The sequence below is a fragment of the Chrysochloris asiatica genome, unplaced genomic scaffold (assembly GCF_000296735.1).
Source record: "Chrysochloris asiatica unplaced genomic scaffold, ChrAsi1.0 scaffold00061, whole genome shotgun sequence".
Classification (NCBI taxonomy): Eukaryota; Metazoa; Chordata; class Mammalia; order Afrosoricida; family Chrysochloridae; genus Chrysochloris; species Chrysochloris asiatica.
Genome location: NW_006408579.1, coordinates 3467563 through 3483380, shown reverse-complemented (window position 1 = coordinate 3483380; position 15818 = coordinate 3467563). Strand labels below are relative to the sequence as shown.

General features: G+C 40.6%; 1 protein-coding gene across 1 annotated transcript in view; it reads left to right on the top strand.

Annotated features, from left to right (window-relative positions):
* The first annotated feature begins 625 nt into the window (after positions 1-625).
* Positions 626-15818, top strand: part of UPK1B (uroplakin 1B) — a 28368-nt gene continuing 13175 nt past the window's right edge. The window contains exons 1-5 of the mRNA XM_006864158.1: positions 626-725; positions 1616-1816; positions 4640-4714; positions 6340-6462; positions 8781-8960. Of these exons, the coding sequence (XP_006864220.1) occupies positions 657-725; positions 1616-1816; positions 4640-4714; positions 6340-6462; positions 8781-8960 (648 nt within the window). The 5' untranslated portion in view covers positions 626-656. The remainder of the gene's footprint in view (positions 726-1615; positions 1817-4639; positions 4715-6339; positions 6463-8780; positions 8961-15818) is intronic.

Here is a 15818-nt window from a genome sequence, read left to right as displayed (position 1 = left end):
TTTTGGTTGCCAAGTATTTTTTGGAAGGGGAACCCAGATGGTACAAATGGGTAACGTGTTTGGCTGCTAGCAGAGGTACCTCATGAGAAAGACTTGGTAAGCTCCTTGTGAACAGTCAGCAAAGCCCTATGGAGCACAGTTATACTCTGATACATATGGGCTTGCCACAAGTCAGAATCAACTCAACTGCTACTGATGATTTTTTTGAAAATCATAAAATATTCATAAAACAATGCTTTTAAATAGCAGTCCACATAAGAACCAATGAGCAATGCTGACCGTAGATTTACCCACTGTGATGACCAAGATGGTAAGAGGCCCTCAATATAAGTGGTTCATGATACCACTGGGCTTCTGTCCTACCCAGTCTGTTTTTTATGCTCTTATATAAAAATTGTTGACCTTGTGGGGTCTCAGCTCATCATTCAGAGATATACAGTCTTCTCATTCCTTAAAGAACTCTTAGAAGACACTGGACACACTCCAGCAAGGTTTATTTTTATTGAGCTTGGGAACCATATTTCCTCGATTACTAAATAAGTTCACTGGTTTGATTACTTTGGCGCACGCACTACGAAGTGGCTTGATAGTTGTCAGCTACTCTTATTAAATGATGCTTTCTCAACTGTGTCTTCAGCTGGTGAGGAATCCCAAAGATGGTCAAAGAGGACTCTACTGTTCGTTGCTTCCAGGGCCTGCTAATTTTTGGAAATGTGATCATTGGTGTAAGTAATGATAAAGCTCTTTTTAAGAGCTTCCACACTTCTTGTAATCAAGAGTTTAGATTACTTCGAAGCAGGAGTTTAACGGAAAATAATGATATAATTACTGGCTGTCTGCATCTTTATTCTGAGAACTACATTAGTCACATATGCTAGTTAGAATTTAACTGTGTAAATAATGATATCTAATGATGTAACATATCAACAGATCAGTGTTGAAAAAAAATAATTTCTTCCCCAACTTTAAAATGTAAGAATCTAAAAGAAGCCATGGTTCATCATGAGCAGTTCCCACACACCCAAACTTTGACATTTCTTTTCTCTATCACTTTAGTTTGATTTCCATGGGACACTGTGGTTAAGATTGCAGGGAGGTGCAGGTATGCATCTTCTTCACCTGTCAGGTATAGGAAAACACCAGGAAACAAGAGTGACTCAGAGGCCAAGAGGTGACAGCATGGTGGGAGAAATAACAACCAAGGTTTCTTCTAGCTTTCACATTCAATGGTTCTCTGGCACTTATCAGTATGACAGAACCAGTTCCCATGTTAGGGCCAGGAATTTGGGTGCTGGGGCAGCAGTAAGGACAGGGTAGAGGGTTTAACTCCAAACAAAGAGTCATCTGAGTGGTTCATGTCCTCAGATTATGACAGTCTGATATTGTCTGGGTCTTTCCCCAAATACAATAAGACAGAGCAACACAAGGAGGGAGTTATCCAATGAGGAAGATGGCAGTATCTGTTTGGTAATCTGACAATGAGGAGTTTGCCAGGAGAGAGAGGAGGCAGGAGGTTTATGCAGGAGAAGGAGTGAGGCTCTCCTACCCATCTCCCCACCACTTTCCCAGTCCATCAACCCACATAGCCACACTAACAGACCCACTGTCTCCCCAGATGTGTGGTATCGCGCTGACGGCAGAGTGCATCTTTTTTGTATCTGACCAACACAGCCTGTACCCACTGCTTGAAGCCACCGACAACGATGACATCTATGGAGCCGCTTGGATTGGCATGTTTGTTGGCATCTGCCTCTTCTGCCTATCTGTTCTTGGCATTGTAGGCATCATGAAGTCCAATAGGAAAATTCTTCTGGCGGTAAGATCTTAAAACTCTTTGCAGTTATCTTCCTGACCAATTCTGACTGATAGTTTCTCCTCCACTGAGCCCAGTGCTTTGGCATTTAGTGGGAGAGGTAGGAAGAGAGTGGAGGAGGAGGAGAAATTCTTGGCAGAGAATGGGGCAAGGATATGCTCCACTGTTGCAAGTCCAAGAAATTCCAACACAGATAATTCAAAGGGGTTGACACTGGTGAGTATTTTCCAGATCTGTAGTTCTCAAACTGGTGTGCACATGTGACTGGCAGGTAAGATAGTGTGTTAGCAACTACATAGGACAAAGGAGAGATGATGAAAATTTGCTCATAAGATTTTTTTTTTTTCTAATTGATCACCCAGTTTTCTCTTGTCTTATTGTTGGTTGCCATTTAGTTAGTTCTGATTATGGGAACCCCATTGCCTGATTGTGTACCATCTTCAGGATCAATGGTAGGCTTCGTCCATTGCTGTGGCCACTGGGTATTTTCTACCTGCCAACCTAGTGTCACATCTTCCAGAACAACATCAGACAATATTCTGTTGTGTTCCAGAAAGCTTGTATTGACTACTTTTCACTAGAGTAGGTCATCAGGATTCTCTTCCTAATCTAAGTCTGGAAGCATCACTGAAACCTGTCCATGATGGGTGATGCTACTGAGATTTGAAATACCAGCAGCATAGCTCTCAGCATCCATCATAGCAGCATGCACACTCTCCCAGTACAACAAACTGACAGATAGGTGATAAGGCATTTAAAATATTACTTTAATATTAATTTGGCATTAATATATCAGGATATAAACTACAAAATGTTCATGTCTATTTTAAAATAAAGCATGAGCTTTTTCAGAGATTTTTTTTTAGCTCACAGCTGATGATCTTGTCATCCTGCCCTTTCAGATGGAAGCAAATTTACAGCAAACAGAGCTGAGTAACCCATGTGTCGGGCCTGGACCACTACTTCCTGCTCCTTTCCTGAGGACAGCAGCTACTCACACTGTCTTAAGAAACTAGATACAATCTCACCCCCACTTCCCATTCCTGAAAAGACTCTCCTACCCAAATACTTTGGGAACTGAGGTCAATCTTTAAAGAACAAGTCCAACAACTGAAGGTGCCTGTTGGTTTACCTTTACCTTTGTCCTGGTGCCCAGGAATGCAGAACAAGAACACTTGCAATCTCAGTCTCCTCAGGGTGAAGTTATTAACCAACTGACTTTATAAAAGGAAAAGGGTCCAATTTTGGAGGGTGGGGAAAGGAAGGCAGTAAAAATGGAAAGGAGAGGCAGGGATTCCTAAAGACAAGTTTCCCCTGTGTCTCAGTCTCATTTTGGACCAGTGATGTTTGCTTGACCCAGCCAGAGTTGAGCGGCTCAGGGATATTCCCCATCATGCCCTACTAAGAGCATGAGCTCACAACCCTGACTGTTCTTTCCAGAGTGCCCCTAAGGAGCCTCAGCAGAGCTCTAGATAAGGAAGACAGCAGCAACTAATAGCAGATGAAAAGCGCTACCATGGGGCCTCTGATGATGCTCCTGCTGTTAACACCTTAGAAGTCTTTTTCAGGGCAGCTGTGGGTCCTGCTAAGAAAGGTTTCCTCTGGCCGGGAGGAGAACAGTAGCCCTTGTTTTTCCTTACAGACAATAACGTCAATGCTCCTCCCCCAGAAGGACCCAAGGCCCTAAAGTGTCTGTGCCAGACTGAGGAAGGCAAAGGCAGAACTCTAAATATTTCCCAGCCTGAAAACGGAACAGTGTCATGTGGAGGCCTATGTACACATACGCGCATGCACACGTACACACACAACAATAACAGCAACTACAACACACAGTGAGTTCTGTGTCGCTCATTGAGCTAATGGAACTATCTGGAGTGAGATTATATAAGGGAAGAATCTGATTGAATGGCTGTTTGCCTGAAGGCTATCTGGTCCTCTGTGACAAACTACATTACTTGTTGGGAGGGCAGTGGATGTTAAAACACAATCCAGTTCTCCCTTTTTCTGGCATCCTCATTCCAAAATTTTCAACAAGTGATAAATAAAATATCCCCCCATTAGAAAAGAGTTCTGAGGCTCTACATACTATCTGATACAGGAAGACTCCTACTAGCTGCTGAGCACAAATACACACACACATTGGCTCCTTCTCTTGTATTTGTTTCTCTCCATTAAAATAAACATTCACCTAAGGACAAAGTTGGAGTCCTAGTGTAGCGTTGTAGGATAAGCACTAGACCATAAAGTCGGTTTGAACTGCAAGGTTGGTGGTTCAAACCCGCCAATAGCTCCTCAGAAACCCCATGCAGGGTGACTATGAGTTGGAACCGGCTTGATAGCATTGAACAACAACAACAAGGATAAGGTTGAGAAGGAATGGGAAGGTGGGTGGAATGGAAACAGGAACCACAGGGAGGGAGTAAGATAACTGTTGTTGCATGGAGGGAACAGCAGTCATTGAGATGAAACTAAGCGTATGACTTGTTGAATGTAAAACTGCTGATCTTGTCTGCAAGGCTTCCCTCAAGTGACAGTTAAAATTTAAAAAAATAAATAAACATTCAGGAATCTAGTTTGAGAAACTTCTGTCTTCAATGGTCATTTGTTCTCTGGAGAAACAGAATTGAGCTGAGTAGAACTAGCACCAAGTCTTACTCCAACCAAATGATTGATGAGACCTTGTTGAACAACTACATGAATGACTGGATATTTGCATTTAATAGTATTTATATTTATTATGCTCTGAAAAATATAATGATCCTCTGGCAAGGGGAGTCTCTCTTTGACGGTAAATGCAGTTCTTCTTATTATTTGTTTCCCTTCCAGTATTTCATTCTGATGTTTATAGTCTATGGCTTTGAGGTGGCATCTTGTATCACAGCAGCAACACAACGAGACTTTGTAAGTATATTCTCAAAAAGCACAGAACACAAACGTTCATATGAATCATCATCATCATAATAAATATAGCAATGTAATAGCTGGCATGTATTAAAGCCTTATTATGTGTCAGGCACATGGAATGCATTCCTGGTGTGGCACTGTAGGATCAGCACTGGACTACAAACCACAAGGTCGGAAGTTCAAACCCACCAGCTGCTCCTCAGAAACCAACCCAACAACACTTAGCAACAACAACACTTGGCCCGACAAGTTGCTATTAGCCAATTCGACTTAGTGGCGTTTGGTGTGGTTTAAGTGTCAAGCTATATAATCTGCATATTAATGATATATATCACTTCATTGAATCCTCATGTTATTATTAAGTGCTATCGAGTCAGTTTCTACTCAGAGTGATCCTTAGAGGGTTTCCGAGGATGAAATGGTGGGTTTGGATCACCGAGCTTTTAGTTAGCAGCCCAGTGCTTATCCTACAACTAACTCCACACCAGGAGTCTTTAATCCTCATTTGTTGCTGTTGTTGTGTGCTATCATCAAATCGGTTCTGAGTCACAGTGACCCTGTATAGGGTTTCTGAGTTTGAACTGCCAAACTTATGGTTAGTAATTCAGAGCTTAACCTACAGAGCCACACCAGTACTCCTTATTTCTCATTGTTGTTATTAAGAGCTGTGGAGACATTTCCGAGGAGCAGATGGTGGGTTTGAACTGCCGACCTTATGGCTCTCAGTGCTGTGCTGTTCCACAGCGCCACACCAGAAGTCCTTAATCCTCATGCTATTGTTAAGTGCTGTGGAGTCAGTTCCAACTCACAACAACCCTGCATAGGGTTTTCAAGGAGCAGCTGGTGATTTTGAAATTCTGACTTTGCGGTTCAAACCGGTCTTGTGGTCATGGTTGTGGCTGGTGGCTGTGTGCCGTGGAATTGGTTCTGACTCATAGCACTCCTGCATAGGGTTTTCCAGACTGTAAATCTTTACAGCAGTAGAAAGCCTCATCTTTCTCCTACAAATGGCTGACCTTAAGATTAGCAGCCCGACTCGTAGCCACTATGCTACCAGAGCTACTTGACCCTATAAAATAAGTATCACTATTGTCATTTTATAGATTCTTAAAAACACAAAACCAAACAAAAGATTTTTTTAAAATTAAGATCTACAAAGGAAAAGTCACTTGTCCAAAGTTAACATAGCTGTTAAGTGAAAGACCAAGAATCCTGAGCCCAGGCACCTGATTCCTGGGGCCCAAGCTTGTAACCCCCATACTCTTTACTACTCTCCCAGGGGCACCCGCCTGCCAGTGGGGTGATCAATATTCCACCTTATCTAAGACTTACTCTCAATCCGGCATCCTTCTTCTCTCCTTTGTTCCATTTCCGTATCCTACGCCATCCCACAATGCTTGTCCACCACATTCTCACTCAAAGGTCTTCTCCCTAAGTAGGGAGTCTGGGCAACCAGAGCAGCTTCCTACCCTCCCCACCCCTCCTTGGAGCCCCTGAGCACAGAGTTGCTCCCCACAAGAGACAATATTCAATGCCCTAGAAACAGGCTAAAAAAAACTACTTGCCCTCCCTGGGGATTAGTGTGCTAATTTTCCCTTTTGTGTTGCCTCTTCCCACTGTAGTTCACAACCAACCTCTTCCTGAAGCAGATGTTGGAGAGGTACCAAAACAACAGCCCTCCAAGCAATGATGACAGATGGAAAAACAATGGAGTCACCAAGACCTGGGACAGGCTCATGCTTCAGGTAATGCCTCACAGTCTTGGAGAGATACCATTCTGTTTCTAAATTAATGACCAGCAGTGTATGTTAAAGGAGCTCGGGTAGGGTAGTGGTTATGAATCGGGGCTGCTAACCTCAAGGTCGACAGTTTGAAACTACCAGCCATTCCACGGGAGAAAGATGAGACTTTCTGCTTCCATAAAGATTTACAGCCTCGGAAACCCGGTGCAGGGTCACTATGAGTCAGAACCGACTCCATGGTACTTAACAACAACAACAATGTGGTGGCTGGAGTCCTGGTATGGCGCTGCAGGATAATGCACTGGACCATAAGGTCAGTTTGAGTCACAAGGTCAGCGGTTCAAACCCACCACCTCTCCTCGGAAACCCTATACAGGGTAGCTAACAACTACTGTTAAGGAGGCAGTACTTAACAACACAACAGTGTGATGGCTGGAACTGCAGTTGCCTTGGCAGAGTCAGACCAACTCATTAAAGGATTGCGTTCAATGCTATGGTGTTAAACACCATTTATATGCTGATGCTTCTAAATTTAAATTTCCAACTTTAAGCTGTTCTTGGAACCATTACCCACTTGACATTTCCATTTGGATGTCTAATAGTAATTAAGTTTACTCAGCCAAAACAAAATTGTTTTCAACTGAATTTAGAGCTATAACTTTTTCCTGGAGATGATTTAAGTTCCCAGGGAGCTTATATATTATTTTACCATTAAAAAGTTATAATCTTCTTCATACCATCCTCTGTTTTTGCTGGCTTCTACTAAGGTTTGTACTATATCTTCCACTGATGCCCCCAGTCTAACTTGCTGTCTAGTAATCAAGTCCATTTTCTTTGCATCTTCTTCTGTCCCATGGATTCTGTCCTGCTGACCCACTAAGGAATACTTGACTGCATTTCCTATGCCACCCTGAGATAGCAGGCTCAAAGAATTGTAGGCACGTCTTTCTTCTGTTGTGTGTTACAGACCCTGCTGGCGTTATGCTGAGTCTCCCTGAACAATTCTCCGAGAATCATAAGAGCATTCCCCAATGTCCTAAGTTTACTCGGAGCTCTCTGGATGCTATTCTATTACCTCCATTCAGGAGTACCCCTAAATGAGTCAGGGTGTAAATGCTCTTGTCAGTTACTGTCTTTAAATATTAGTCATGTTCTATCTGATCCCCCTCCTCCCTTCAGCAGATCAGATTATTTCCTTCTAGGGGAGAAACAATTCTAGTACCTTTGAACTCAATTTAGTCGGTCATAATCAATATCATTTTTAATCAATGAAGATAGCATAGTTAATGTCTATGTATGTTACACAGTATAAAAATTGTGTATTGTGAAAATGTTATTAGCAAGGAGTAAACTCTTCAAATGAATATATAAATATTCATACATTTGAAAAATCCCTTTACCCAAGCTTCAAAACACAGCAAAAAACCTGTCTCTAACTCAACCATTTTTCTCCAAAATGCTCAGGTCAAAATATGAGATGATTATTTTTCCTGGCTAAGTAGTACTCACAAACCAGTGGCAATCAGACCTGCTTTAAAGACAGCTGATCTGCCACCAGGCTTTTAAAAATCATTTATTCTAAACATTGAAATAACTGTAGTTTTAAATCCCTTCTTTGAAATATCTTAATATAAATTATAGAAAAGGAAGTAAAGTGATTGGGGTTTCATGATCTATCTTTAATTCTGTCCTGAGCAAAAGGATATTGTTGTTGTTAAGTGCTGTCAAGTCGGTTCCAACTCATAGCGACCCTGTATAGGGCTTCCAAGGAGCAGCTGGAGGGTTTGAACTGGTGACCTTGTGGTGTGCAGTCCAGTACTGATCCACAGCACCACACTCATGTTATCTGATCTATTCTAGCTATAGCCATTGGGTAAGTCCCTTGATTTGTTTATTTGTTTCCATCTTCTTTCTACCATTTTGACCTTGCAATTGAGTGCTCATCCTACAATACCATTAGTAAAATAATAAACGGAGTCCTGGTATGGTGCTGTAGAATAAGCTCTGGATTGCAAGATTGGTTTGAACCACAAAATCGGTGATTCAAACTCACCATGTGTTACTTCAAAACCCTATACAGGGTCGCTATCAGTTGGAACCAACTAGACAGGACTTAGTAACAACAAAATAATAAATGTGAAAAGTCTTTTGCAAGCTCTAAAATATGTTGTTAATATATCCAGCTCTAATTTCAGGATTTTGAAAAGAAAAGATATATACACTTTCAACAGATTTATTTCTCCATAAAATTTCAGTTGCTGCATTGATGATTCTAGTAAATTCCATGAAAGAAAAATTTGTTATCTTTCACCCACTGACAGGACAATTGCTGTGGTGTAAATGGTCCATCAGATTGGCAAAAATACACATCTGCCTTCAGGACTGAGAATAATGATGCCGACTATCCCTGGCCTCGTCAGTGCTGTGTTATGAACAATCTTAAAGAACCACTCAACCTGGAAGCCTGCAAACTAGGAGTGCCTGGTTACTATCACAGTCAGGTTAGTGCTTTCTTCCTCCAAGACCTGCCACAAGGGTCTGGACGCTCTTTATGAGGAAACACTGGTCAACTATAGGTAATACTCTTCCAGTAAGAATTTCTGCAACCTTTTTCCTAAACCTTATGTTAACTACTTCCTTCTCCAGGAGTAAACTGAATGCTAATCTAGAGCTGATTCTAGCAAAGTTATAATTTAACAAAATTAACAGAACCTAAACATTACCATAGCAGAATCTAATGGTGTTTAAATGAAAACTAATTGTACAATGTACAGAACTGATATTGCCAAAACTATTTATATGAAATAAAGATTTGCTCTAGTTTTGCAAAATATCAATTCAGAGGGTTGGTATGCAAAATTAATGTTCGGTCAGTTCCAAAACCATGGCAATTGCTTAGGGTAAATGTGATAATTATATATGTACATTGCTTATTCAGTCGTAATGATGCTGTTATTGGTTGCTATCAAGTTGCCTATGATGACCGTATGTACAACATAGCATGACTACAAACATCATTTTCATGGCCATCGGCATGTTTGAGTCCATTGTTACAACCATTGCATAGTGCCTTCAAACATAGGGGGGGTTCATCTTCCAACCTCTATCTGACAGTATTCTGCTGTGATCCCTGGGGTTTTCACTGACTCATTTTCAAAAGTAGGTCACAAGACCTTTCTTCCCAATCTATCTTATTTGGAAACTCTGCTGAATCCTGTCCATCATAGGTGACCCTACCAACATATGACTTACCAGTGGCATACTTTGCAGCAACCTAAGACTCACACGCCACCACAGTATGACACACTGATAGATGGATGATAGCGTGGTACTGTAGGATGTTACTGTAGTTGGGTACCATCAAGCCAATTCAGACTCATAGCAACACTGTAGCACAGAGTAAAGCTGCCTCATAGGGTTCCCCGGGCTGTAATTTTTACAGGAGCAGGTTCCCACATCTGCTAAGTAGGTTCCAACTGCTAACCTTTCAATTAGTAGCTGAGCACTTAACCATTGCTCCTTTTTAATGTAGGATGCTTTTGTTAAGTGTTGTTGAATCAGTTCCAACTCATAGCTACCCTGTATAGGGTTTGACCTTGTGGTTCAAACCGACCTGGCAGTCTAGTACTTACCTACAGAGCCATACCAGGTGATTTGGGTAGAAGGTAGCTTACATTTGTTAGTGATGATCATGAACACTAACATTTATTAAATGCTTACTAAATGCCAGGCAGTGTTCCAAGTGCCATACACATATTAAATCTTTTAATGTTTAAAGGCAGAAGCCAATGTTACCCCTATTTTCACTTTTTAAATGGTGAACTGAGATATAGAGTTGCAAGGTATCTTACTGGATGCAACACTGTTAGTAAATGGTAGAGTTAGGATTCAAACCTCAGCAGCTTTCCTCAAGAGCCTAGGTTCGAAATCAATAAACAACTCGGTAATATTCCTCAAAAGCCCTGATGAGACCCCCACACCCCTGTAGCCAGGCCCTGAAATGTGTATACTGCTTGTGAGTAACCACACTGAGGAAAGCCAGTGATGTGTCAGGTCACTAAATAACAGAAATGTCAGGCTTTCCAGTTTGGGAGTAAATCATCCATACTTCACTCTTAGACTGAAGAGCATGCAGTGCTGATCATAATGCCACACTTGGCAGAGTGTCTGGATTGCTTGCATCAGTCCAGAAAAAGGAACTGAGAGTGATTGAGATTATTTTTCAGAGGTATTCAAAGCAGTCCTCACTTGTAGCTTTTCAGCAGCATTGTCTGGCATTGTTTTAATGAATTATATTCAGGCTGCTATAAAATTACACTGATTGCTTATAATCATAATATGCAATATAATTATCACTCTCTGGATTAATAAAATGCCTTTAATATCTCAATGTTGACCCATGCCATGATATATTGATTGAATTGTAATTGTGTGCAAATTGAATCCTGCTTTTTAAAAGAGAAAAAGGGATGCTTGCCTTCAGGTAATCAGTCCATTTCAAAGAGAGACTTTTCCCTAAAATCATATAACATTCAAGTACTGAAAGCAAACCTAACACCACTGACTTTCCTTGAATTCATAAATCCAGAAATGCCCCTCTATGTTCCTGGCTTCCAATACTTCTACCTTCTCAGTCTCACTCATTCTTTATTATCAACATAGTCTTTTATCTATTAGTCCTTTCTGAGTCTCTCTATCTGACCCCTCAGTTCCTTGTATGTCTATTTTCTCTGAGTTATCTGTCCTGTTACCACCCCCTACAGCAATTCTTTTCCACAAAGCAAACTGTACCACCCTAGTAGCCATGATACTCTACTTCTACTATTGCAATTAACACTTTGAACTCTATTATAATTGTTAGTAAGTCTGTCTTTTCTGAGTCTCATTGAGGACCATGCATTATTCAACTCTATATCTGCTACGCTTGGCACAATGCAGGCACTAGATTAATGTTTGGTAAATGACTGAATGAATAAGTAGGGTGAGTGGGTGATTAGTAAATGATTTTCATATCTGGACTGTAACTTTTCAAGATTTACAATACACAAAAGTTGCTATAGCCTCAAAAGTTAACAAAATTAGAGGAGTTATCATAAGCATTGTAGTAATAGAAATCAACTAGAATTTTATATAGCGTGTATGTCTGCCCAGAAATGTTATGTGCAAGTTTTGATCCCTATGCTTCAGCAGAATTATGATAAGGTGAAAGAAGATCCAGACAAGCAAGACTAAAATGATTGGTGTCCTGAAAAACCATTAACCAAGGAAAGGTATAAAAATAGGGGCTCTTGTCAGTGTGGTCCATGAGGACAGAACCCATTTCTGTCTTGTCGAAGCTGAATGCCTAGCATCCAGCATAGTATCTGGCACCTGACATATGTGGGATCATGTAGATATTATTGGGTGAATGACCTCCTTGGATTACTGGGTGGATCCAATAAGTAATGGGTCTGGGGGTGTTTTGTGAACCATTAAGTGTGTCACAAGTGTTACTGTTGTAGTTACCATTTCATATCATGTGTTCATTCTGTCTGTAAATGTTTATTAGGTGCTTACTATGTGTCACATTTGCACATTATAATGAAATGTGCAAAGACCTGGAGTTAGAAAATCAAAAAAGTTAGAAAACTCAGCATTTCTCAAACTGAAAGAATTGAAGAAAAAACTCAAGCCTCAACTTGCAACATTGAAGGATTCTATTAGCAAACTATTGAATGATGTGGAAAGCATCAAAAGAAGATGGAAGGTATACACCTCAAAAAGAAATGGTTGATGTTCAACCATATCAAGAGGTGAAAGAAGAAGTTTAAGCTACACTGAAGACATTGGTAAAAAAAAAACAAGGCTCCAGGAAATGAAGGACTACAAATTGAAATATTTCAACAAACGAATGCAGCACTGGAGGCACTTGCTCATCTATGCCAAGAAATTTAGAAGACAGCTACCTAGCTGTCGATATGGATTACATCTCAATGTCAAGAAAACAAAAATCCTCACCACTGGACCAATAAACAACATTCTTATCAATGGAGAAAAGATTGAAGTTGTCAAGGACTTCATTCTTCTTGGATCAACTATCAACACTCACGGAAGTAGCAGTCAAGAGATCAGACGACGTATTGCACTGGGCAAATCTGCTGCACAGGAACTTTTTAAAGTGTTGAAGAGCAGAGATGTCAGCTTGAGGACTAGGGTGCGCCTGACCCAGGCCATTGTGTTTTCAATAGCCTCATATGGATGCGAAAGCTGGACAGTGAATAAGGAGGATCGTAGAAGAATTGATGCCTTTGAGTTGTGGTGTTGGAGGAGAATACTGGAAGTGTCATGGACTGCCAAAAGAACCAATAGATCTGTTTTGGAAGAAGTGCAGCCAGAGTGCTCCTTGGAGGCCAGGATGGCTAAGCTTCGTCTCTCCTAGTTTGGACATATTGTCCGGAGGAAACAATCGCTGTAGAAGGATGTCATGCTGGGTAGGGTGGAGGGTCAGAGAAAAAGAGGAAGACCCCCAACGAGATGGATCAGCCAGGTGGCATCATTGATGGACTCAAGTGTGGCAGCGGTAGTGAGGTTGGCCCAGGATCGAACATTGTTTCGTTCTGCTGTGCATGGGGTCACTATGAGTCGGTTCCGACTCGATGGCACCTGACAACAACAACAACAACCTGGCCAACTGGTTGGAAGAAATTCATATTTGTGACCATTCCAAGAGAGGTGACCCAAAATAATGCATAAATCATTGAACAATATCATTAATATCACATGCAAGTAAAATTTTTCTGAAGATAATTCAAAATGGCTGCAACAGTACATTGAAATTCAAGTTGATTTAGAGGAGGACTTGGAACTTGCTGACATCAGATGGATCTTGGCTGAAAGCAGAGAATACCAGAAAGATGGTTTGCTTGTGTTTTATTGACTATGTGTAGGTTTTTGACTGTGTGGATCATGACAAGCTATGAATAACATTGCAAAGAAAGGGTATTCCTTAACACTTGATTGTGTTCATGAGGAATGTTTACATAGACAAAAAGACAGTTGTTCAAACAGAACAAGGGGATACTGAATGGTGTAAAATCAGGAAAGGTGCACACCAGAGCTGTATTCTTTCACTATACTTAATCAATTTGTATACTGAACAAATAATCTGAGAAGCTGGATTATATGAACAAGAGTATGGCACCAGGATTGGAGGAAGATTCATTAACAACCTATGATATGCAGATGATACAACCTTGCTTGTTGAAAGTGAAGAGGACTTAAAACATTTACTGATGAAGATCAAAGAGCACAGCATTCAGTATGGATTGCATCTCAATGTAAAGAAAACAAAAATCCTCACAACTGGATCAATAAATAACATCACAATAAATGGAGAAAAGATTCAAGTTAGCAAAGACTTCATTTTACTCTGACCAACCATCAACACACACGGAAGCAGGAGTCAAGAAATCCAATGACATTTTGCACTGGGCAAATCTGCTGCACAAGATCTCTTTAAAGTGTTCAAGAGCAAAGATATCAATTTGAGGACTAAAGTGTGCCTGACCCAATCCAAGATATTTTCAGTAGTCTCATATGTATGTGAAAGTTGGACAATGAATAAGAATGACCATAGAAGAATTGATGCATTTGAGTTATGGTGTTGGAGGAGAACATTAAAAGTACCATTGACTGCTAGAAACACAAACAAATCTATTTTGGAAAAAGTACAGTCAGAATGCTCGTTAGAAGCCAGGATGTAGAGACTTTCTCTCTCATACTTTGGACATATTATCAGGAAGGACATTATACTTGGTAAAGTGGAGCATCAGAGTAAAAGAGGAAGGCCTCCAAGCAGATGAATTGATACTGTGACAGCAGCAATGGGCTCAGGCATAACAATTATGAGGATGGTGTAGGACTGGGCAGTACTCTGTTGTTCATGGGATTGCCAAGAGTCAGAACTGACTCAAGGGCACTTAACAACAACAACTACATCAGGTACTACTCTAGGTTCTAAAAATTCAACCATGAACAAGAAAAAATCCCTGCCCTCATGGAACTTCCGTTCTACTATGGGAGAGAGACAGTAGTTAACAAACCAATACATGATACAATTCCAGATACTGACAGATGACATAAGCAGAAATTAAGCAAGGATAAGTGTATAAGGAATGATGGAGGAAAGGGCACTTTTGCTAGGGTAGCCAGAAAAGGCTTTGTTGAGATGGCATTTGAACAAAGATGTGAATTAGGTGAGGAAATGAGACACTCAAACATTAGGGAAACAAGCTCTAAACAATGAGAGCAGCAAGTGCAAAAGTCCTGAGGTAGGAGCATTCTAAGCTTTTTGGAGGTACAGCAGGGCCAGTTCTGAGAAGAATAGTAGGCAGGAATGAATACAGATTTTGTATATAAAATTTATAGGGAAAGGTCCTCTTAGGAAAAAAAAATTAAATCTGAGTACAAAATTGAGTACGGGGCCTTGAAATGGTCTTATAAGTAAGGCTCCCTAAAGGTAATGCTCATTTCAGTGCAGTTGCTTATGTTGGTAGAAGAGGCAGTGCTAACTCAAACCATGCCTCAAAAAGCCACGGCTATGACTTAGAGTTTCATTTTAACGGTGATGGGAAGCTACTGGAGAGTTCTGAACAGGGATGTAAGGTGATCTATTTAAGTTTTACAAGGATCCATATGTGCTAGCAGGCTGTAAAATCTCAACACACTGGCAAGTTGCACTATCCTCTTCTGAGCAAAGCAAACAAAAATAGATAAAATAGGTCAATGGGACATACTAAAAATTCAAAACTTATGTGCATCAAAAGACTTCATCAAAAGAGTAAAAAGGAAGAACACAGAATGGGAAAAAATCTTTTGTAACGACACATCAGACAAGGGACTAATTTCCAAAATATACAGGAACCTACAACACCTATACAAGAAAAGGACAAATAACCCAATTAAAAAATGGGCACAGGACATGAATAGACACTTCACTAAGGAGGAGATCTGGGCAGCCAACAAACATATGAAAAAATGTTCATGATCACCAGCCATTGTTGTTGTTATTAAGTGTCATTGAGTCGGTTCCGACCCATAGCGACCCTGTATAGGGTTTCTCAGGAGTGACTGATGAGCTTGAACCACTGACCATGCCATTAGAGAGATGTAAATAAAAACAACAATGAGATATCATCTCATACCAGCAATGATAGCAAAGATCAAAAAAAGTAGAGGACAATAAGTGTTGGTGAGGATGTGGAGAGACTGGGACCCTCCTACATTGCTGGTCAGATTGCAAAATGCTCCTCCCACTCAGGAAAACAATATGGTGCTTCCTCAGAAAGTTGGAAATAGAGATACCATATGATCCAGCAATT